The sequence below is a fragment of the Misgurnus anguillicaudatus genome, chromosome 5 (genome assembly GCF_027580225.2).
Source record: "Misgurnus anguillicaudatus chromosome 5, ASM2758022v2, whole genome shotgun sequence".
NCBI classification, from domain to species: domain Eukaryota; kingdom Metazoa; phylum Chordata; class Actinopteri; order Cypriniformes; family Cobitidae; genus Misgurnus; species Misgurnus anguillicaudatus.
This window is the reverse complement of record NC_073341.2, coordinates 25,603,725-25,626,339: the sequence shown is the minus strand read 5'-3', so window position 1 is coordinate 25,626,339 and position 22,615 is coordinate 25,603,725. Positions and strand designations below refer to the sequence as shown.

Sequence of the window (22,615 nt, the reverse complement as noted above, 5' to 3'; positions counted from 1 at the left end):
AGGAAACGGTCATGCAGCCCCCACCCCCAAGCGGGCTACACCCAGACCCGGCTGGCTGAAAAGCTTAACGCCTTGCCATTTTTCTGTCTTTCTTGTGAAAGACTGCGCCGTGACGCGGGACCGAGAGTGAACGGCCGCCGCCCTTTCTTTCCCCTCCCCGTCTATCGAGCTCTCAGAGATCGCTTCGGTCTTCACCCGCTACTGCTGCTGCGTAAGTGCGGCGAAGCTCACTGAAGAGCCGAGGTTTATATATGCGCCTATTTTTAGCCCCAGCGCGTGCAGCTATTTTTAACCAATATGAGTTCATCGCCTTTCCGCTCGTCCAATCAGAACACAGAGGTGTGCACGTGTGGGGGCGGGAGAAAGAGAGAGAGAAATGAATAAACGGACAGCTGATGGAAACCGGCCGGGAGCGCGCAATGCTCAAAATGTTCGTAGTGTCGTGGATTTTCAGCGCTATAATAATAAATAAAATACCGAGCATCAGCAAAAGGTGATAGGGAACAAACATACAAAATACACACACATTAAGAAAAAGAGGACAAAACTTAATAAAATCCCATGGTATGTGAAACACACACTGTTGCGTAACAACAAGGAAAATATAGAAAACTAATTAAAAGTACCCTGCTCTTTCTTTCTTTCTTCCGTATCTTTTTTTGCCACACTTTAGCCTAATTAACAATAATCCACCATGTGTTATTAAACCTGATAACCATTTGTCTTGAAGAAAGGAGTTTTCTTCCCACAAACATAATTTATATAACATCGCCCCCTGGTGGTGTTATATCGTAATTGTTTTTATTTTACAATTGACTTTTTTGTGCTTAATATCACAGTGGCTATGTAAAACTATAGTAGTAATAGTATTGTTTAATTTAGAAACATTGGCCGAATATATTTTAATATATACACTTTTAAAAGATATTGTACAAAAGTACACATTTGTACCCGCAGAGTGCATATTGATACAAAATGTATGCATATCTGTACCTGAATTATATAAGGACCTTGTAAAGTGTGCCGTCCCAGTGACAGTTTATCATTGTTACACTAACATAAAGGTTTACATTTTGGCATTTGACATACATAGCTATCCATAGCGGCGTGCAGTGAATACCTATACTTAAATGTGCTCAAAAGTTTAATGATTGTTTTTCAGTATCGTAATTGATCAAAGTACATCATAGTATTCTTTTATCCAATGTTTAATCTGTATATGCCTGTTGCTTTTTATATTTAATTCTAAAAAGGTTTGAATATAAATTGTACCAATAATATTCTCAGATTGTGAGTGACAGAAGGATTCGTTGTTGTAAACAGCTTTAGGCTGTATAGTAAAAACAGGAGAACTGTGGTCCCTATATTGAAAAATCGTGCCGTTTTATTTATTTAGCCACTAGATGGCGCACGATTCACACAGTTTCCTTCAATGTCAGACGAGTTATATTTTCAAACTGTCAAATCCCTCAAGAGCTGCGTGTTTGTGCGTGCGTGTGTGTGTGTGCGCGCGCGCGCTTAAGGGTGGTGTTATTCTTTTGATGTTTCTTTAATTATTTTTGTGACCTAATTCACTTAGACCTACAATTAATTCTGATCTTGGTGTAATTTAATTGTGTGTGTGTGTGTGTGTGTGTGTGTGCGCGCGCGCGCGCGCGCGTGCGTGTGTCGGTGTGTTTATGCATAAAAAAGACCGTAAAAGAGAAAAACAACCTGAGATTTAGGCAGTCATTAAGTGAATTAATCCCCAAGAGACACAAATCCATTCAGCAGCTGTCTTATTAAAACAGATATAGACTGACAGAGAAACAGAATGAGAGAGAGGGGAGAGGGGTGGACACATGGGACGCTTTCCTTCTTCCTAGTATGGGAGTGTTTGAAAAAAAGGAGTGAATGACAAGAGAAGACTTAAGGAGGGAGAGAGAGAGAGAGAGAGAGAGAGAGAGAGAGAGAGAGAGAGAGAGAGAGAGAGAGAGAGAGAGAGAGCGATCATATCATAAGAGTCAAAAGATGAGATGCAGAGAGCACCACAATAAACGAGTGAAGCACACACAGTGAAGAGGCAGCAGACTCAAGAGAGAAATTCAGCAATATTGTTAAGGGAGAGGAAGACGAGGAAAAACAGAGCAGCAGCAGATGAGTGGATTTTACTGCAATACTGACCTGAAGAGGATTATATTACACTGCACTGTGTAGACTACCCACACACACACTTATGCAGAGGTGTGTGATGCTGAGATCAGATAGAGACTATTTGTGAGTTTATTTTTGAGCAGAAGATACATAGAGGCGTGTTTGTGCATTTACTCCTGGCAAGCTTTGTGAGCCAAGTTGCAAAGTGTGTGTTAAACAACCATGAGGAGGATGTTGTCTCTCTTCTGCTTGGTTTCACTGATGGCATCCCCCATAACTGAAGCGTGGAGACCATCACAACCACGATTGCAGTTTCAACACTCAGGTAAGACAACTACACACCTCAAACAGATAACACATACGCACGCTGTGCTATCATGGTGAAGATATTCTATTGACTTTCATACATTTTCTATCACTAAACCTATACCTCACATAAACCTTTTTGCTCTATCTATTTTATTTTCAACACAAACTTCTCTCTTTCTTAAATCTGGTTATATGAATGCAATTTGTATTCAGCTATACAGTTTGACAGGAGTCTGCAGCAGTGGTTGCTTGTGTTTCTCCATGACCTAGAAAGCCTGGCAGATATATCATCCATATGTCTGTCACACCATTCTGCATATAGGGATAGTCAATTGTCAGTATACAGAGAGGATGTGTTTGTGTGTTACGTATCAATTTTTTCTGTTTCAAAAGTTTTATAAGTAAATTGTATCCTTTTTAATGTCACATGCTAAACCATGTTAATTTCTTATTACTTAGTACATATAAAATTTGATAATCCAGCTTTCTATATATAACTGTGTGTATGCTGTGTTTACTTGGATATCTAATTATCCAATTACCCTTTCATTTACAAAGAATCCCAGAGGGTCTGAATATATATGTGTGTGTGTGTGTGTGTGTGTGTGTGTGTGTGTGTGTGTGTGTGTGTGTGTGTGTGTGTGTGTGTGTGTGTGTGTGTGTGTGTGTGTGTGTGTGTGTGTGTGTTTATATGGACTATATGGTTAATATTATCCAGCTCATTTTCCTTGATTTCCCAGGGAAATGTTTTTAATGTTTTAAAAATATTTTAAAAATAAATATATTGTAAAGCATTTATATTCACGTTGCATTGGAAGAAAAACGTTGTATGTTACGAACCTGTAAACACAACAGGTTTGAAAAAGTTAAAATTAAAGGATCAGTCAATTTTCTTCAAAAAAATCCAATTTATTTACTCACCACCATGTCATCCAAAATATTGATGTCTTTCTTTGTACAGTCGAGAAGAAATTATGTTTTTTTAAGAAATATTCCAGGATTTTTCTAATTTTAATGGACTTTAATGGACCCAAACACTTATTACTTTTAATGCAGTTTAAAATTGCAGTTTCAAAGGTCTATAAATGATCTCAAACGAGGCATAAGGGTCTTATCTAGCGAAACGATTGTCGTTTTTGGCAACAAAAAAAAATATCGTCTTCCTCTGGTCCTGTGACGCGCCAAGGTGGTGCGTGGATGACGTATGCGAAACTACGCCCCAGTGTTTACAAGTGTGGAGAAGAGGACCGTTCCGACGTTGTTGAATGTGGAATGATACTAATTAATGCCTTTGTGTCAGTTTATTGTTTAAAATTGTCTGCAAATGTGCGTTTCAAATATGTAACACGTGACCTTTCGACGTCATTACGTAATCACGTGAGGTCGTGCTGGCGCATCACAGGACCGGAGGAAGACAAGAAGTTGTGGTTTAAAAGTGCATATTTTTTTAATTTTCTTGCAAAAAATGACTATCGTTTCGCTAGATAAGACCCTTATGCCTCGTTTGAGATCATTTAGAGACCTTTGAAACTGCAATTTTAACTGCATTAAAACTAATAAGTGTTGGGGTCCATTAAAGTCCATTAAAATGAGAAAAATTCTAAAATGTTTTCCTCAAAAAACATAATTTCTTCTCAATTGAACAAAGAAAGACATCAACATTTTGGATGACATGGTGGTGAGTAAATTATCTGGATTTTTTTTTAAAGAAAATTGACTAATGCTTTAAATATATTTAATTATTATAACTGCAAAAGTATACTTAAAATTTTATACCTATTCTTTATACATTTTATACGAACGTTTATACTTTGTCCAGGAAAAATATTATTTTGGGTTATTGGGTAGCACATTTACAACATTTTCTATTATATACAAGTAAATTGAATATATCCAGCAATATCCTGCATGGAATTAAATTTACATGGATTTAGGTCTGGTTTGATTGGTCACTTTATCAGTAATGTGATTGGCCTTTGGCAGGAGGGATAACATGTGCTGTGACATACTGTGAGCATCAATCAATTACACCTACTAACCTCTGTCAGGATGTGTGTGTGTGCTTAAATGAGTGTTATAATTACGATATATGCTCATATACAGCAGAGGTCAGGGGTCACGGTCAGTAAGTCTAGTTGAGAAATTCCAGAAGCCCACAGTGTGTGTTCACCCAGTTTATTTTAGATGTCTGTGTGTTTACGTATGAGCTCTGGGCCTTGCGTCTCCCCGTCACAGGTTTGAAGTCACACCTGTTAACGTTTCCACCACATGCATTTTATGAACATGACAACTGGTAAATATTGCAGCAATAGCTGATTACTCAGTTTCCACAGGAAGTATTTATGTTTTTCAGTAGCACATGAGGCGTTTATAAGGACCAGTATATCATAGAGAGTCTTTTGAACCAGGTAGTTATCACACGCCACACATTACATTTATATTCTTGCACTATCCCCAGTCTCTCATGACTGAGGCATGTTCTAATGTTCAGACACACACACACACACACACACACACACACACACACACACACACACACACACACACACACACACACACACACACACACACACACACACACACACACAGAGAGAGAAACACACAGTCTGTGTGTGGCTATACCCTCAGCTGGTCTTAGAATGACAGACACTTGGGTGTCCGATACTGTAGGTAACAATAAGAATGGTGTGTGTGCTAGGGGTCCCCAAAATGTAAATTAACTAAAAAAATGCACATATGTTTGTATGAGGATTAGATTTTGGGGTAAAATGAAGGTTAGATCACAAAATATACAGTTTGTACAATATTAAAGTCATATGAAAAGTGTGTGTGTGTCCTGGTAATCAAACTAAATAATGTTTTTTTTTAAATATAAACATGCAGAAAGGTTTAGGGGTTCGAATATACAGTTTGTACAGTATAAAAGTCATTACGTCTATAGAAAGTCCACATAAAACATGCACTGTAAAAAATACTTTGCTGCCTTAAAAATTTTTGTTGACTCAACTCGGATTTGTAAGTCATTTCAACTTACTGTTATTTATCTTTACTAGAGATGAGTTGTTATAACCACAGGTGAGTTGTTATAACTTATCAAATTAAGTTAACTTTTCTCAACTATATTTTATAAGTTGTTACAACTTATCTCTATTGACATGACTTGTAAATCTGAGTTGATTTAACAAAAAATTTAAGTCAGCAAAGAAATTTTTACAGTGTGGAAACACAACACGTGTTTACAGAAATTATACTTTAAAATTTAAATGATAAAATTATTATATTTAAATGATAAAATTATATATACCTCTCTAGATATTGTAACTGTGACCTAGGACAAATCACCAAAATGTACAATGGCGATAAAATTGAATTTTATTATATAGACGTAATGGATCTAAACATTTAAAATTGTATTTAAAATCGATTCTAGCATGACATTTATTGTGTTTTAATACTGTGTGCATTAATTATTGATATCAATTTGATGCTGAGGTTTTTATTTATTGATTCATTGTGCAGATTATCTGACACAAAAACAGGCCACGTGGTTTAATAATAGCTCCAAATGTAACTAATACTTCATTCCGGATTCTACACAACATAGTCATGAAAACTTGCTTCCTCAAGAGACAGGTGGGATGCCAGCCGTAATTCATCCGAGTGGCGCACACACACACACACACACACACACACACACACACACACACACACACACACACACACACACACACACACACACATACAAACCGTGGTTGCTACAGCAACTGCCCCCAAGGATAGGGGGCAGTGAGTAGAGGTGGTGCCACTAAGAAAAAGCCAGGAATGTGTGTGTGTGTGTGTGTGTGTGTGTCAAAGTGAAGGTTACAGCCTGCTACAGATTGGTGTGTTTTATGTCCCTCATGACAGCTGAGATTTTTAAGTGTGTGTGGGAATAAAACTGCATAGCGAATCTTTGCAATAACCAGCATTAACCAGGATTTATGTTACTGTGGTTGCACAGTAATGTATTCCTCTCCCTACAATTCTTACGAGATGCTATCTGTCTCATCTTCCATTCATTCCTCTTTTGTCTTTTCTGTCCATCTCACGGTTTCTGTGTTTATCTGTCTGTCATCAACAGATTTTTAAACAGGTTATTCTGCCCAAAGGTGAGTCTGTCTGGTCTAAATGACCTCAAACTCTCCGCTGTCTGAGTTCAGGGCCCATTCAGTCTCCAGCTGTACATACACCGGCCCTCCAGTCATAATCGACTCTCGATAAATAATGTCTAGTAGTTGCCCAGGAGACAGTAGGTTTTGAAATGAAATAGATCCTTTTATTGTCAATGATTTATACTAACAGCAACATGTTTTCACATATACTTCTGTTTCTAGCATGAGAACCAGATGTAGCGATGTGCTGCTGATGCTTAGTTACCTAGATATAGATAAATTATGCACATACATGGTACCTTGGAGTACTATTTAAATATTGTAATATACGAATATGTTGGTATCATCTGCATTGGCAGCTCGTTACTGCTCATTCGAGGGGCGCAAATTCAAAATAAGTGTTCGGAGTGTCATGTGTGTTGCTTGCGTTTTCAATATATGTGTTTGTTGCATCATGTGAACCATGTGCATCACGTGTTTTGTCAAAATGAGTGCCTTCTGCACATGCGTCAAAACTGTTTATGATAAGAGACACTCACGTTCACAAAATACACGCAAGACACTCCTTTAACAGTAAACTCTGATTACGCATGATATTATCTGGCAAACGCGAGCATCTCTTTTATTATAAACCCTTTAGACGCATCTGCAGTAGGCACTTATTTTTACAAGACACGTGATGCGCACAGGTTCACTCGACGCGCAGAACACATATTTTGAAATAAGGAACCACACACATGATGGGGTACATACATGTTGTGATGAACTTCGCATCGAGCGCCCTCGAAAAAAGAAGTCACTGGCCGCCACTGATCATCTGATGCCATCACTTTGCTATGTTATGACCACACCACAGCTTCGGTCTCTCTCTCTCTCTCTCTCTCTCTCTATCTCTCTCTCTCTCTCTCTCTCTCAAACATACACACACACACACACACACACACACACACACACACTCACTCACTCACTGTCAATGTTTTCTCTCTCTCTCCCTAAAGGAAGAAATAAACCAATAAAGCAAAATTGAGTTTTCTTTATTGGTCTGACAGAACTGGAGGGTTTGTGATAGAGAACAGAAGTGGACCAATAAGATAACCTCTGTCTGTCTGTCTGTCTGTCTGTCCATCTTAGAGCTGGTGCGGAGCGGCAGGCTCATGTCTCTTTCTATGCCTGCTGGTGATCTGAACTCTCTGTTGCCCGATGAAGACAATCGTCGTCTTTACATTGGTATGAAGGACCATCTGCTGTCCACCAGCCTGGATGACATTACCCAACCGCCCCGCAAAATATGTACACACCCATGCCCGCCCACAGAGACTAAATAATTTACACAAAACTGAAAGTCTGTCACGTTTTTTATGTTTAAATTAAAGACAGCGAGATAACGTGCCAATCAAGAAGAATTTTTAAAATTTCTCACAGATGTGTTTACATGCTGTCTACATAGCTAAGTTTGTATTCATAGATTTCATCTGAACAATGCCAGGGTGGCATCCAACTGCAATTCCTCACATACTACACGAGCAAATCAGCTTATACATCAACATTTAATATGACTAAGAGGAACTTAAATGCACGCTTGTGTGTGCCAGATGAGATTAACATCTGAGTGTGTGTGTGGTGCGTTTCAGATACACTGGCCTGCAAATCCAGATCGAATACAGGACTGTTTACTGGCTGGAAAGGACCAACAGGTGATGCACACGCATACACAAACAAAAAGAATTACGATTGTATTGTTTTTATGTAACACAAGTTGCTTGGCTTGAGTCACACTGTCTAAACAATGTGGTCTAGGCTTACTACAGATAAAGCCAACTAAACAAATAAAACTATTTTAATCCTCACTGTCTGAACAGTTTTATCTTCATTAAATTCCCTAATAAACAAGCTTCCTGTTTGTATCACAGATGGATTGTGCTAACTTTTTGCGTGTGCTGAAGATGTATAACCAAACCCATCTTTATGCCTGTGGGACTGGAGCATTCAACCCTCGCTGTGCCTTCATCCCCACCAGCCTCTTCTTCAGGGTAACGAAGGACTGTGTTTCCCAGAATGCACCTCTTTTATAAACTCTTCCTGTTTAATGTTAATGAGAAATGCACACGTTGGGTGCTTATGGCTTTGTATTTATTATAGCGTGTGAGCCTGAGATGAATATTAAAGGAAAACACCACTGTTTTTCAATATTTTACTATGTTCTTACCAGTGGCGGCTGGTGACTTCTTGTTTTGAAGCGCACGATGCGAAGTTTGTCACAACATGTATGTGGCTTGTCATGTGTGTGGTTCATCATTTCAAAATATGTGTTCTGCGCTTTGAGAGATCGTGTGTGCATCACATGTCATGCCAAAATAAGTGCCTGCTGCCTTGAACTTAAAAAAGAGACACTCACGTTTGCCAGATACTCGCATAATCTCATGCGTAATCAGAGTTTACTGTTAAGAGAGTGTCTTGCGTGTTTTTTGGGAACGTGAGTGTCTCTTTTGTCATAACGGTTTTGACGCGTGTGCAGCGGGCACTGGTTTGGCGAAGCACGTGATGCACACAGGATCTCTCAACATGCAGGACACATATTTTGGAAAAGGGAAACACACACGTGACAATCCGAACACTTATTTTAAATTAACACATCCTCGGATGAGCAGTCACGAGCCGCCACTGGTTCTTACCTCAACTAAGATACATTTATACATATCTATCTTTATTTAATGCGTGCACTTTAAATCTTTGTACAGCGCTTCGTGAATGTGTTAGCATTTAGCCTATTTATCATTCCTATGGCTCCAAACAAAAGTTTTATTTTGTGCCACCATGCTTTCTCGTGTAAACTACTCATGTAACAGTCTTTAAATAGGAAAAACATGGAAGTGTTTGGTGGCTAATAAATTCATCCCTGTTTGGAGCCATAGGAATGAATGGGGCTAGGCTAAATGCTAACACATTCACCAGGCGCTGTACAAAGATTAAAAGTGCACACATTGAAAAAATAATAATTAATCTAAGTTGAGGTAAGAACATAGTAAAATATTGAAAAATGGTGGTGTTTTCCTTTAAGAAAAATCTGATTATATTACCAATGCACTCTGCATAACATTTGCCAAATGCATAAATGTACATTTTAAAGTGTTAATAATACAACGGTATAATGCAGGCTGAAGAACAAACCCTTCGGTATGAAGACACTGAATCTGGGAAGGGAAAATGTCCCTATGACCCTCACCAGAGAGCAGCTACCGCCATCATAGGTAAAGCAGCACGTATAGCATTAGCAGTGTACAGCAGTTTATCTATTTGTGTGTAACTTCTTCATGTGTGTGCTTGTTCAGATGGTCAGCTGTATGCTGGGATCTCATCTGACTTTCTAAGTCATGATACAGCTTTTATTCGAAGTCTTGGAGAGCGCCATGTGATTCGCACAGAACAGTACGACTCTACTTGGTTGCAAGGTGATGCACTAAAACAACACACAATAATACATATGTGTTGTTGACAACAATTAAACATACATTGTGTTATAAGTAACTGCAAAAAATGCTACATTTTCTTTGTATAGTCGATAATAATCAGGCTTTAACTTTATGTCCCTTTTTGCTCTCTCTCTCTCTCTCTTTCTTATTCTACCTCTCCAGGCGCTGAATTTGTACATGTTGCAGCGATGTCCGAGAGCGATAATGAAGAGGATGATAAGGTGTACGTGTTTTTCACCGAGCGCGCTCAGGAGGCCGAAGGGGCCGCTGGGAAGGTTGTCTATTCTAGAGTCGCCCGCGTCTGCAAGGTATCTAGCATTACCTGCATAACTGCACTTGTGTGGCCTCTGTACCTGTATATCCACCTTCATGATTTTGATAGGACGTGCTGGTTAACATGTCTGACTGATATATTTCTCTTGTGTTAATATTGCAAAAGTTAATATAATACTTTATTTATAATGGAGAACCACAAAGGTGGTATCAAGTGAGATAAAATCTCTCTTTCTTTCTTTCTTTCGTTCGTTCTCTCTCTCTTTCTAGAATGACATAGGTGGTCAGCGTAGTTTGGTGCATAAATGGAGCACCTTTCAGAAAGCTCGTATTGTTTGCTCTGTACCTGGACCCGATGGTATACCGACATACTTTGACAAACTGCGTAAGTAATTTACCTTATTTTTGCTAAACCTGACATGTTTACACATTCATTTATGTTATAGTAAGTTATAATTTTTTTTAATAAATATAGACTGTGTGTGTTCCCTGATTTATAGAACATAGTTTATCAGTAGACTCAAGCACACACACAACCAGCACAGACAGAAACCGGTTTCTTATCTATCAGTCTGTGTAAACAAAATCCCTGCATAGAATAAACAATTTTTTAATCCTCAGTCTGACCCAAGAAAGTCTTACCGTTGTCTGATTCTTATACACATGCACTGCGTCACGAGTGTACTCATGGCACCGTACCCTAAATATATTTTATCTAAAAGATATACACAAACATTCAAAAATCAGATGCATTCAAAAATGCATATCTGTTATCGGACTAAAGATATGCCATAAACTACGGCACACAAATGCACATAGAAAACCCACGATATTACACACGCTCACAACAATAATCAGAAATTCACAATGGCTTTCATATCTTACTTAAACTTTATCAAATCTAAAAGTTGCCCTGAACAGACCTATTCTTCGTCTTCTCCTAAACATGCTTACAGAAGCGCCAGAGTAATCTTTAAAGAGCCCAGGTTTACCTTGCTTAACATACTGTAGTTAACTTTGTACAAGGCCGGTTATGTGTTTAATCTGTGACCTATTAAAGTCTTTAAACATGGAATAAATTCTGGTAACATTTTACAATAAGGTTCATTAGTTAACATTAGTTAATGTATTAACTAACATGAACAGACCATGAGCAATACATTTGTTACAGTATTTATTAATCTTTGTTTATAGAAATAAAGCTTTTAATTGTTTGTTCATGTTAATTCACTGTGCATTAACAAGATTTTAAAAAAGTATTTCTAATTGTTAAAATTAACATTAACAAAGATTAATAAATGCTGTATAAGTGCAGTTCATTATTAGTTCATGTTAACTTAAGTAACAATAATTGTAGCAATAATGTAAATGCATATAATAATATAATATATTTCAAATAATAATATAGATGTGCACATGTCTGCATGTAACATCCATACAGATTAAGAAAAAACAAAACACAGGGCAAGCATAGTTATACATAATTCATACAATGTTTTTAGAAATATATCATAGTTTTTAATTGAGCTTTCATCCTTGTTACTTCATAGTGGTAAGTTAAGTAAATTATTTATGAAATTCTTGTAAAAGCTCTTGTTTAGACTGTTTTGATGTAATTTCCTCTTGCATTAGGGTCCTCATGTTGCCATGGTTACAGTAACACCCAACTGTAGTCTGCGAGATATAGGTTAAAGATTAAGAAGCTTGAATAAATTGTCAATAAGATGTAAGTGTATAGCAGAGACAAAACATTTAATAAAAAATGACAATTTAATAGGGCTGGGCATAGATTAATCTAGATTAATCTCATACAAAATAAACTTTTTTTTTGCATAATATATGAGTTTGTGATGTGTGTAAATATTATGTATATCTTAACACACACACATACATATGAAGAGTTTTGTTGCAAAACGAGATAAATCCATTTTTTAACATTTTTGTCAAAACGTTTATTATTATGTTATCATGTTATTATTTTGTTTTATGGTGCTACTTAGCTGTATTTTTTTAAGTTTTAAAGGTTTAAATCAAAACAAACCCACTGCAGTTGAATTGAAATTAATTGGAAGGCACAACAAGAAATGTATATATATATATATATATATATATATATATATATATATATATATATATATATATATATATATATATATATATATATATATATATATATATATACATTTAAGAAATGTTTTATTGAAATATCGCTTTTTATTAATATATAATTTAGAATATATAAAAATATAAATAAATATATATACACATGTAAATGTTTCTTAAATCCATAATGTGTGTGTATTTATACATAATAATTACACACAGCACAAACTCATATGTTATGCAAAAAATTACTTTTATTTTGTATGAGATTAATCGATGCCCAGATCTACAATTTAACATTTAATAAAACAAAACAATTTAATAATAATAAAAAATCACTAAGGGGTGGTTTCCCGGACAGGGATTAGCTTAATCCAGGACTAGGCCTAAATTTAATTAGGAAATATAACTTGTTTTAACAAATATGCCTTATTAAAAACATTACCTCTGTGCATTTTGAGGAAAAACAAAGGGCCCTGATGTATCTGAAGATATGTCAGTGCAAGTTGTTTTCAGTTTGGACAGCTCTTAAAAATGTTTTAGTCTAGGACTAGTCTAATCCCTGTCCGGGAAACCGCCCCTAAATGTTAAAATGTTTACAGGATAATAAAAATCCATGTTTTTTTTAAAGCGGGTCGAAGCTGAATTGTTTGTAGCAGATTCTTTTAGTATATAATTTTTTGAGTATTGCATTTGAATTTCAGAAGATTGACAAAATATTTACTAGAATTTATTTACTGAAATTTGTTGTGATCTGTTTGGGAATTGTTTGTGTCCCTGAGGTCCTGTGTTTGTAAGTGTTTTTGTGCATGCACAGGTATGCAGCCTACATACCAGTAAAAAATTATTGTAATTAATAATATTGACTTATCCTTTAATATTTAATAACAAGTTTCTGCAAAAAATGTGAAACCTTTGACGCAACTGTACTATACATTTAAAACACATTTGTTTTGGTCAGTTAAGCTTAGTTAATTTAGTTCTGAATCTTTCTCACAGGAGAATAAAGTATTGACTTAACCTTAAACACATTGGATTTTAACACATTGGATTTTTGGATCCACCTGATGAATGTATCTGTAAGTGCAGAGTCGTGCACATGTGCTGGTGGTCTGTCAACTGTTTTGAAGGCCGCCATTATCTGTGTGTCTGTGTGTATACGTGTGTGTGTGTTTTCATGTCTGCGGTGGCACCCTCATCCTGTTACCATATAATCTATCTGCTAACCCAGGGTAGAGATGAGGGACAGCAGGAGAGCCTGAGAGATGGAGATTAGGGTGGATAAGGAGAGATAGGGGCGGGATGGAGAAGTGTCAACAAGCTCAGGACAGACAAAACTATCTCTCCTCAAGGAGAACAAAAGCTTTTGTTAGAGGAAATTGACACAACTATAGCATCCCGCAAAAGTGAGAGACAGAAAGACGCAGTGAGGAGAAGTGAAAAGAGAGAAGAAACAGAGGCAGGAGGGGTGAGAGAGAAATGAGTGTGAAAGGGAGAATATTGAATTACCTCATGTTGGTTTCTGTGGATTGCGTACATTTGTATAATGTGAAGAAAAGACAAAGACTTGAACGAGCTGAGGGTATTGTCCGTGTAGGCTATGTGCACACAAATCTTTAACTTTTAAGGTACAACTGACCGACCAGTGGTGGCCGGTGACTTTGTTATTCGAGGGATGCGAAGTTCGTCACAACATGTATGTAGCCCGTTATGTGTGTGGTTCCTTTTTTTTAAAATATGTGTTCTGCGCTTCGAGAGATCCTGATCACGTGTCAAAATAAGTGCTTGCTGCAGATGCGTCTAAAGGGTGTATGATAAAAGAGACGCTCACGTTTGCCAGATACTCACATAATCTCGTGTGTAATCAGAGAGTTTAGTGTTAAGGGAGTGTCTTGCGTGTATTTTGTGAATGTGAGCGTCTCTTTTATCATAAACAGTTTTGACGCGTGTGCAGCGGGCACTTATTTTGAGGAAACACAGGAAAAAGTATATTTTGGAAAAGGGAACCACACACACGACACATAAACACTTATTGTGAATTAGCGCCCCTCGGATGAGCAGTCACGAGCCGCCACTGCAACTGACTATCATGGAGGTGGTACCCTTAAGCAGGAGTTCCCACCCTTTTTCACTTCCAAGCTTCCTAGTTGCCCACATCAATATTTGAAGGCCCCTCAATCACTCAAGTTTTTCCACATAAAATTAAATAGAACTTGGAATGACTAGACAGATGTATATTTTCGCTACTAAAATTATTGATTTAATGCTTTTTCTCCAATTTTTAATAATTTTAAGCCATCTTGAGGCCCCTTTAGAAATCTGCTGAGGCCCTCCTGTGGGGCCCGCCCCCCTGGTCGGGAACCACTCCCCTAAGGGTACCGTTTTTTCTCTACACTCTAAAAAATGCTAGGTCTTTACAACCTAGCATTGGGTCAAAAAAGGATTGGCCCAGCATGCTAGGTTGTAATTTATCACAGGCTGGGTTGTTTTAACCCATTGTCGGGTCAAATATAAACCCGACCCAATTTCAACCCAGCTGCTGGGCTCGTCCCTTTTTGACCCAACACTGAGTTGAAACCCAGCATTTTTTCAGAGTGTATATGTAGTACCTTTTAAAGTGGTTTTGGGTACATAATTGTACCCTTAGCACCTATAGTGTACCTTTAAATGTACAGTTAAATATTTTGTTCCTATACCTTTTTTGCTGATCATATACATCTGCCTCAGGCTATGTATGTTTGCAGCAGCATTACTCCTTATGTGTATTCTTGTGCAAAATTGTATTTCGGAGTATTTTTCCCACTGTCTGTTTGTGTGTGTGCGCGCGCGTGTTTGATAAGATGTTTGATCGTATCTGTTTTGGCTGGAATGTGAGAATGGAGAAGTGAACCAGTGCAACACAGGTCAATCGTGAATATATGTGGGTGTGTGTGTATGTGTGTTTGTCTACAGTATGTTATTGTCATGCGTTTTTGAACCCAATTGAAACCACAAGCATGTCATATCAATACAAGTTTATATACGAAAGGGAGGGACTATGCGTGACTAGGTAAATATTTTTAAATGTATATACCCTTGACAGACCACACATACACACACACAAGTGGCTTAATATTTGTCCTAATTTTTCTTTCTTGTTTGGTTGCAGAGGATATTTTCATTCAGCATGGGAAAGACAAAAAGAATCCTCTCATCTATGGGCTGTTCACCACTAACAGGTGAGTTTTTACTCACTGTCCTGGGATCAGATTTAAATGCTCTATTGTTATTAATCGCATAACTGAACAAAGAGACATTAGAGGCACAACATGTAGACATTGCTAAATAACAACAACGGCATAGCTTGATGATGCTGGGAGTTGTAGTCTTCACCTTAATTGTCAATATGAATCGACATATCAGACGCGTGGTAACAAGCGAATGAACAGGGACAAGCGAGTGGTGTTTAAAACTGCAAATTTACTGATTTCAAATGTTGAAAATATTTGGGATAATACACATGAAAAACAAAATATATAACACTGTGCCTAGAGATTTTTGGATAGGTAATGCAAAAATATATTGTCCCTTTAACTGTCTCTGTCTATGTATTGCAAATGAATCTGTCTGCAGTTGCCTCAGTTAATGAATAGACAGTCATAAAAAGCCATGTGTCTGTGTGGTTAGGGGTGTGGATAAAGTATTTCTGAGTCATACCGTCCATCATGCACCCGTAATGTTTAAAACACAGTGCAAGTTTAACCAATTTAACATAACTTTGGAATGCCACGTGTTTTCATTTGTATAGCTTATGTGTAATTGTGTTTGTGACTGCCAACGGTTTTGGATGAATGTACATAGGGTGGAGTGCGCAGTAAAATATATACAGAAAAGTCATGGAAACAGTGACTCCCTGTTGAAAAGTTTAACTGAGTGTGTAAAGTCTCTCAGAGACTCGTAAAGTTTCCACAACAGATGACATTTAACCGACAGTAAGGACGGAGCCAGCGGTGTGCAGCCTGTTTGTTACACTTTGGTTCAAGTGACACTTAAATCTGAGTCACTGCTTGTATTGTAGCTCATACAGTGGCGGCTCGTGACTGATCATCAAAGGGGCGCTAATTCAAAATAAGTGTTCAGAGTGTCACGTGTGTTGCTTGAGTTTTCAAAATATGTGTTTGTTGCGTCATGTGAACCATGTGCATCACGTGTCTTGTCAAAACAAGTGCCCGCTGCACACGCGTCAAAACCGTTTATGATCTGAGAAACGCTCACGTTCACAAAATACATGCAAGACACTCCCTTAATACTAAACTCTGATTACACATGAGATTATGAGAAAGCGTCTCTTTTATCATAAACCCTTTAGACGATTCTGCAGCAGGCACTTATTTTGACAAGACACGTGATGCACACACAATCTCTCGACACGCAGAACAAATATTTTAAAAAAGGAACCACACACATGACGGGCTACATACATGTTGTGACGAACTTCGCATCGAGCACCCTCGAGAAAAGAAGTCACCGGCCGCCACTAAGCTCATATATTGTCTATCATTGATGTGTTTATCATTTCAGTTAACTTGGATTGTTTCTTCTATTCCCAACTATTTATTCCTATGTTGCTTTTCTTTCCCTGTACAGTAACGTCTTGAACGGATCTGCTGTGTGCGTGTACCGGATGCATGACATTATTTGGGCTTTTAAAGGAAATTTCCTTCATAGAGAAGGACAACAGTACAAGTGGATGGAGTATACAGGCAGAGTGCCCTATCCCAGGCCTGGCACAGTAAGTGGCAAACACAGGCGATGACACTGTTAAGAAGATTAAGAAAACAGACTTGTGAATAAAGTTCATTGCAATGCTTATATTTTACTTGAACTAAAATACTGAGATCTCTAATTGGAAATGATTATTATACGTGATTAACGAATGAATCGTTCTTTAGTGTCCCAGTAGCACTTATGGAGGATTTCGTTCAACAAGAGAATATCCCGATGATGTCATCTTTTTTAGTCGCACGCATCCTTTAATGAAGGAGGTGGTACAGCCTCTCGGGGGCCAGCCATTGCTGATCAGAGTGGGCGTGTCTTATAAGATGACCCGCCTCCTTGTGGACACAGTCGAGGCAGTGGATGGACAATACGATGTGTTGTTCATTGGCACAGGTGCGTTTTGGAGGTGAACTTGTTTTGTAGTTCTTTTTTTAGTGTTCGTTTAGTTGGTAAATGTTTACTTATCTGTCTATTTACAAGATTCTGGCCTGGTGCTCAAAGCAATTCACCTCCCTGTAGCCTATGGACAGAATCAGGAAATCACTCTTGAACAACTGCAGGTTTTTAAGGTAAAGTTTAAACATATTTCGGGTCCCTTGAAATGACTGGACTTGTTGTGTTTTCTTTCAAATAATGCTTAAGTAAATGTTTAAAGTGTTTATTCAGATGATCTCTTGAATTTTCAATATTCATCTCGTGTTACCCAACAGCACAAGTCACCCATCACTGCCATGACGCTGTCCAAGAAAAAGGTACAGTTTTAATAAACAGATACACAAACACAGACATGCACTTTTATCACACAAATCTTCTCATACTGTCACCATGGCAACATTGTGATGGGTGGGAGAAACTTAAACTGTGAATTTCACACATATTTTTTTCATGAGACGCACAAGTGAAAGCACGAGAAGTCAGAGCTCTGTAACACTGATGCTGTATGTTTGAATATGTGTGCTGATATTTGGGCTTATATCCCAGTTTTCCAGCTCTCTGAAACATCCTGCATGAATTTATAAGCAAAGAATCAGAGTCTGGTTCATATCAGTGCGTGTTTGTCTCCAGCAGATGCTGTTTGCGGGATCTGCGGAGGGTGTGGTTCAGTTAGGTCTGTTTCAGTGTGATATGTACGGCCAGGCCTGCGCTGAATGCTGCCTGGCAAGAGACCCATACTGCACCTGGGACGGGCACTCCTGCAGCCCATACATGCCAACTACACACAGGCGACACACACAATCAAACCAGGATTACAATAAAAATGATACTAAACGCAACTGGGTGATTCTCACGAAATCCAGACTCAAAAGTTTTTTTTAAAAAGCCATTGAAGCCAATTTTTTGTTGCACATATACGTTTAAGGTCTGAACTAACTATAACCATTATTTTTAGCGGATTTATAAAAAATATTCCCTATAGAATTATGTACATTTTATAGATTATCATTATAAAAAATTATCATTACCGCAACATGATATTACATTAAATGTATGCATTTACAAACTCATGTTTCGCTAATGAGAACTAAAAAGTTGTCTAGGTACTATGACAAACAAAATTTCTACTTTTATCTGGAGAGAAAAAATAAGATCTGCTTACCTGGTAGCCATCTTGAGTGTCACAGTCAATTATGTCCCTTCCAACAATTTTTTTGTAAATGTTAGTTCCTTGAGGGCTTAAACAATGATTGAAAATTGTTGTGGAGGATGACAAAATTTTTCTTGGACACATTTATATTCCTTATTATTTTCTCTACATTTACCAACTGTAAATGTTTATAGTATAACATGCACTGAAGCTTTTAATTTTTTTGTCCATGTCAAAGAACCAAAATCCAGTCATGGACACATTGCGGTAATGACAATTTTCCGCTTAAATGTGGAAAAAAAACTAAATTGGTTTGTATGATGTCATTTGAAATCATGTGCAAAATAGTACATGAAGAGATGTTTGTAACTGTATGCTTCTTATTTTGATACTTTGCATTTACGTTTTTTATCAAAATGTTTCATGACACCTCATAAGTCTAATTTCGCGAGAATCACCCAATTGTGCATAATAAAAGAATAAGAAAGTCAGAGAAAATGTATTAATTTACTGCAATTTAATGTTAGTCAACTATCACACAATAGACTGTATCCTACACAGTACATTGAAAAATGATTCTTGGGATATTTGAATAAATCTGATCTGAAATATTCCCTCATCTTCAGGCGAAACGTTCGTCAGGTTAACGATGATGGCAATCCATTGAACCAGTGTGTCAGACAGGGAGGTGAGCAACAAAAGGCATACACAACCAACAAACATCCTGATATATAATGTGGAAGAAGCTCATACATATGAGAGATAAGTCTGTCTGTGGCTCAAACCTATATTATTAACATCATTCTGTTTGTTATGCAGCTGGTCTTCAGGTGGAGACTGAAGAGAAGACGCAAGTTGTTGCTGTGGGTAACAGCACTTACCTGGAGTGTCTACCAAAATCTCACCATGCCACTGTCACTTGGTATAAAGAGTTAGGAGAGAACAGCTTGGAACAACATAAGGTGCACATACATTCACAAACAACAAACAGACACCCTAAAATCATATTTGTTGTTTCTAAAGGTTTGTTCATCTCTCATTCAGGTTGTATCTGGAGACCAGCTGGTTGTTATTGACCGAGGCATTCTTATTCCCCGGGCGGAGCTCAATCATGGAGGTGTTTATCACTGTCAGCTAGAAGAGCACAAGTTCCGCTGGACGGCTGTTACTATCCGCCTAATTGTATGGAGCCCCGCCCAACGCCCCGCAATTAGCTCCGCCCAGCCGTGGTACCAGGATGTGATGGCATTGATTAAACCTAGCAAACTGGAGCGACGCTGCAAGGAACTCAGTCAGCGTTATATCAACAAAGAAATAGGGAATCACAGACATAACAAACAAGAGCTAAACAAAGTAGAGCACCACAGAAACAGAGGAAGAGGAGGAGAGAAAGAGGCAGAAAAGGAGAAAGGAAGGGGGAGGAAGAACCGAAGCAGAATGCAGAATTCGGCACAGAGGGTCCCAAGAAGTGCATAGACATCGTGCACAGGTGTTTACACAAATCAGGCTCACAAATTAAACACACATGCAATATTTACCTAGTACATGCATATACGTGAAATCCTGTTAGAAGATAATGGTTGTGTCTTATTTCACTTCCTAGTTCTCTATGTCGCAAATCTGTTTAGTACACTGATGACACAATTACATGTGACACAATTACAAAGATGTTTCTGGTACATCACATGTTTTTGTAGCAGTTGGTGTTTGTTTTTTCGAGATAACGAATAATATACAAACAGAAAAATGCATGAATGAACTATTAAAAAATATTGAATAGTGCGTGGACTTTTGAACTAGTGAACAGATTGAGACACACATTATCTGAATTATGTGAAGGATTGTTGCTAAGCTATTTAACATTTTTGAATGTGTCCAATAAGAACCATGGAAGGGGATGTGGTCAAGAGCAAACATATTTACTTCACTGCTTACTTAATTGATTTTCTTCAGAACTGTATTACACATATCTGACATTCCCTTAAAACAAGGGAGTGTCTTAAATTGTCTTCTGTTGATAAAAGAGAAATCTTCCAAAGTTAGGGAGCATCTTAAAGAAATGTTCTTTGTTTTAAAAAGACTGCAGTGTTGATAGCACTTACTGTATTATATATCATCAGTGCTTAAATGCATTGCCTTGAACTACTATGTTTCTATTTATCTTTCGTTCTATTTATGTCTGTTTAATTGCCTTGCTTTTTTATGTGTAAAAACTGTACACAGTATTTTTTCTTTTGGATATTTTGGTACAATTTTGCTGCCATAAAACTTTTGCTTTTGTGCAAAAGGAACTGTCTTAGAAGGGGTTTTGAGAGATTTATTCAAATTATTCAGCGTCATTATTGTCTTGGAATGAAACACAGCCGTTATTCTCCTATAGCAGCTCATAAAAAGGTCACAGTGAAATGACTGTATGATCCTGTAGGATTATAAACGAATGTGATTTTCCGTGGAAGGATGCAGACAAAAAGGGTGTCTTTAATATTAATAAACTAAGACTGTCAGAGAGTGCCAGCGACTTTCTCTGCATATTGACACACATGCTTTCCAAGACGCTTGGCACTGTGTCCATTCAAAAGGATGGAAATCTGCCTCCATTCAGAAGGATGAAAAAATAATGAGAAGAGTTCTGAGATTTAAAGTGCAGTATGGATGTGGTTAGATGTGTTCAGACATTATGAGAGATGTATAATCTGTGTGTGCGTTTAAACATCCAATCTCAACCAGTGACTGTTTTCAAACAAAACTTAAATGTTGTTAATGTTAATTACATAATGGTTGTTTCATAGCCTATGTGTTAATGTTAAACATGCAGAGGAAGATCTGGTCAGTATGTTACTTAAACCTTGTGAATCGTGTACGTAAAAATTTGTGTTTTGCATCTGCCTTTAAGTGTAAAACTGTAAATAAAGTGTTTTGGAGACAGAATATGAGCACAATTTTTACATTAGTTTATGGATGACTATGTAATTTGAGAATAAAGAAGAATGCAATAGCTTTACAACTGATAAAAATCATTATCATATCACACAGTAGTTTGCACACACGCATACAGTGAATATTGCACATGTATAGAGGTTTCCTCTGGGCACAGCTTCTTATGTGAGAAACATTTAAATTCCATGCACAGATTGTATATTGCATCCTCATAAAAAATGACAGTATACTAGGAAATTGACTTGGATGTGTTGCCTTGGATACGACTGCCCCTTAAAACAGTCAGATAACCGAATGCCAAATAGACTTGGAGAGCCTACATGTGAATAAATGACTACTCAAATGCAAATAAAGGAGTGTGGGGGGGGGGGGTGCAAATTCCCTTTATGTACGAAAAACTATTTATAGACTATTCACAATATTTACGAAATAACAAATAATAAAGGGGGAAAGGGGCATAAGCATTGACTTTTCTGTATTACTCATATTAATGTGGAATATATCACATCTTGGAAGTAAGTTTAATTTAAATTGCATGTGATTTTAAAGAAATACAAACACTGAGATCTTTAAGAGAGAAAGAGAAAGATGTAGGGTAAGGAAAGTTCATGCAGTTCCAGCATCACTCTGGTTTTACCTCAGAGTGCTTATTACAGGGAATGTTTTGTTGGATAATAATAGGATCTTTCATGTTAGAAGATCCTATTATTCTTGGTCAGGGTTTGGGATACAGTCAAAGCTAGGTTTATGTGGGTGATATTTCCTTTAATTCAAATCTATAAAAAGACAGCAGGGAGCAGAGTAATAACTCACAGCTTATTACACACATGACGTGGAAGTGATTATTGCTACGCCAGCGGTGTCCATCACCTCTAGTGGTGAAATGTGTGTACTGC

At 37.5% G+C, this 22,615-nt stretch overlaps 1 protein-coding gene across 2 annotated transcripts; it reads left to right on the top strand.

The window, feature by feature from the left end:
- The first annotated feature begins 1,815 nt into the window (after positions 1-1,815).
- sema3h (sema domain, immunoglobulin domain (Ig), short basic domain, secreted, (semaphorin) 3H) lies at positions 1,816-21,499 on the top strand. Of its 2 annotated transcripts, none has more exons than XM_073867822.1 (17): positions 1,816-2,458; positions 7,725-7,882; positions 8,228-8,287; positions 8,504-8,623; positions 9,748-9,841; positions 9,923-10,042; positions 10,226-10,371; positions 10,607-10,721; positions 15,588-15,657; positions 17,066-17,210; positions 17,371-17,590; positions 17,678-17,766; positions 17,908-17,949; positions 18,263-18,420; positions 19,409-19,470; positions 19,602-19,744; positions 19,827-21,499. In XM_073867822.1, the coding sequence occupies exons 1-17, from the start codon at positions 2,356-2,358 to the stop codon at positions 20,256-20,258; spliced, it is 2,277 nt and encodes a 758-aa protein (XP_073723923.1). In that variant the 5' UTR covers positions 1,816-2,355; the 3' UTR covers positions 20,259-21,499. The 2 variants fall into 2 exon arrangements, with proteins under 2 accessions (XP_073723923.1, XP_073723924.1); XM_073867823.1 differs by having other exon boundaries at positions 1,817-2,458; positions 18,266-18,420.
- The last annotated feature ends 1,116 nt before the right edge of the window (positions 21,500-22,615 follow it).

Bases quoted from the DNA above. Each gene is read 5' to 3' on its own strand.
- sema3h (XM_073867822.1), top strand. From the start codon at position 2,356: ATGAGGAGGATGTTGTCTCTCTTCTGCTTGGTTTCACTGATGGCATCC. The intron at 2,459-7,724 runs GTAAGACAACTA...TGTCCATCTTAG, and splicing joins ATTGCAGTTTCAACACTCAG to AGCTGGTGCGGAGCGGCAGG. The intron at 10,722-15,587 runs GTAAGTAATTTA...GTTTGGTTGCAG, and splicing joins GACATACTTTGACAAACTGC to AGGATATTTTCATTCAGCAT.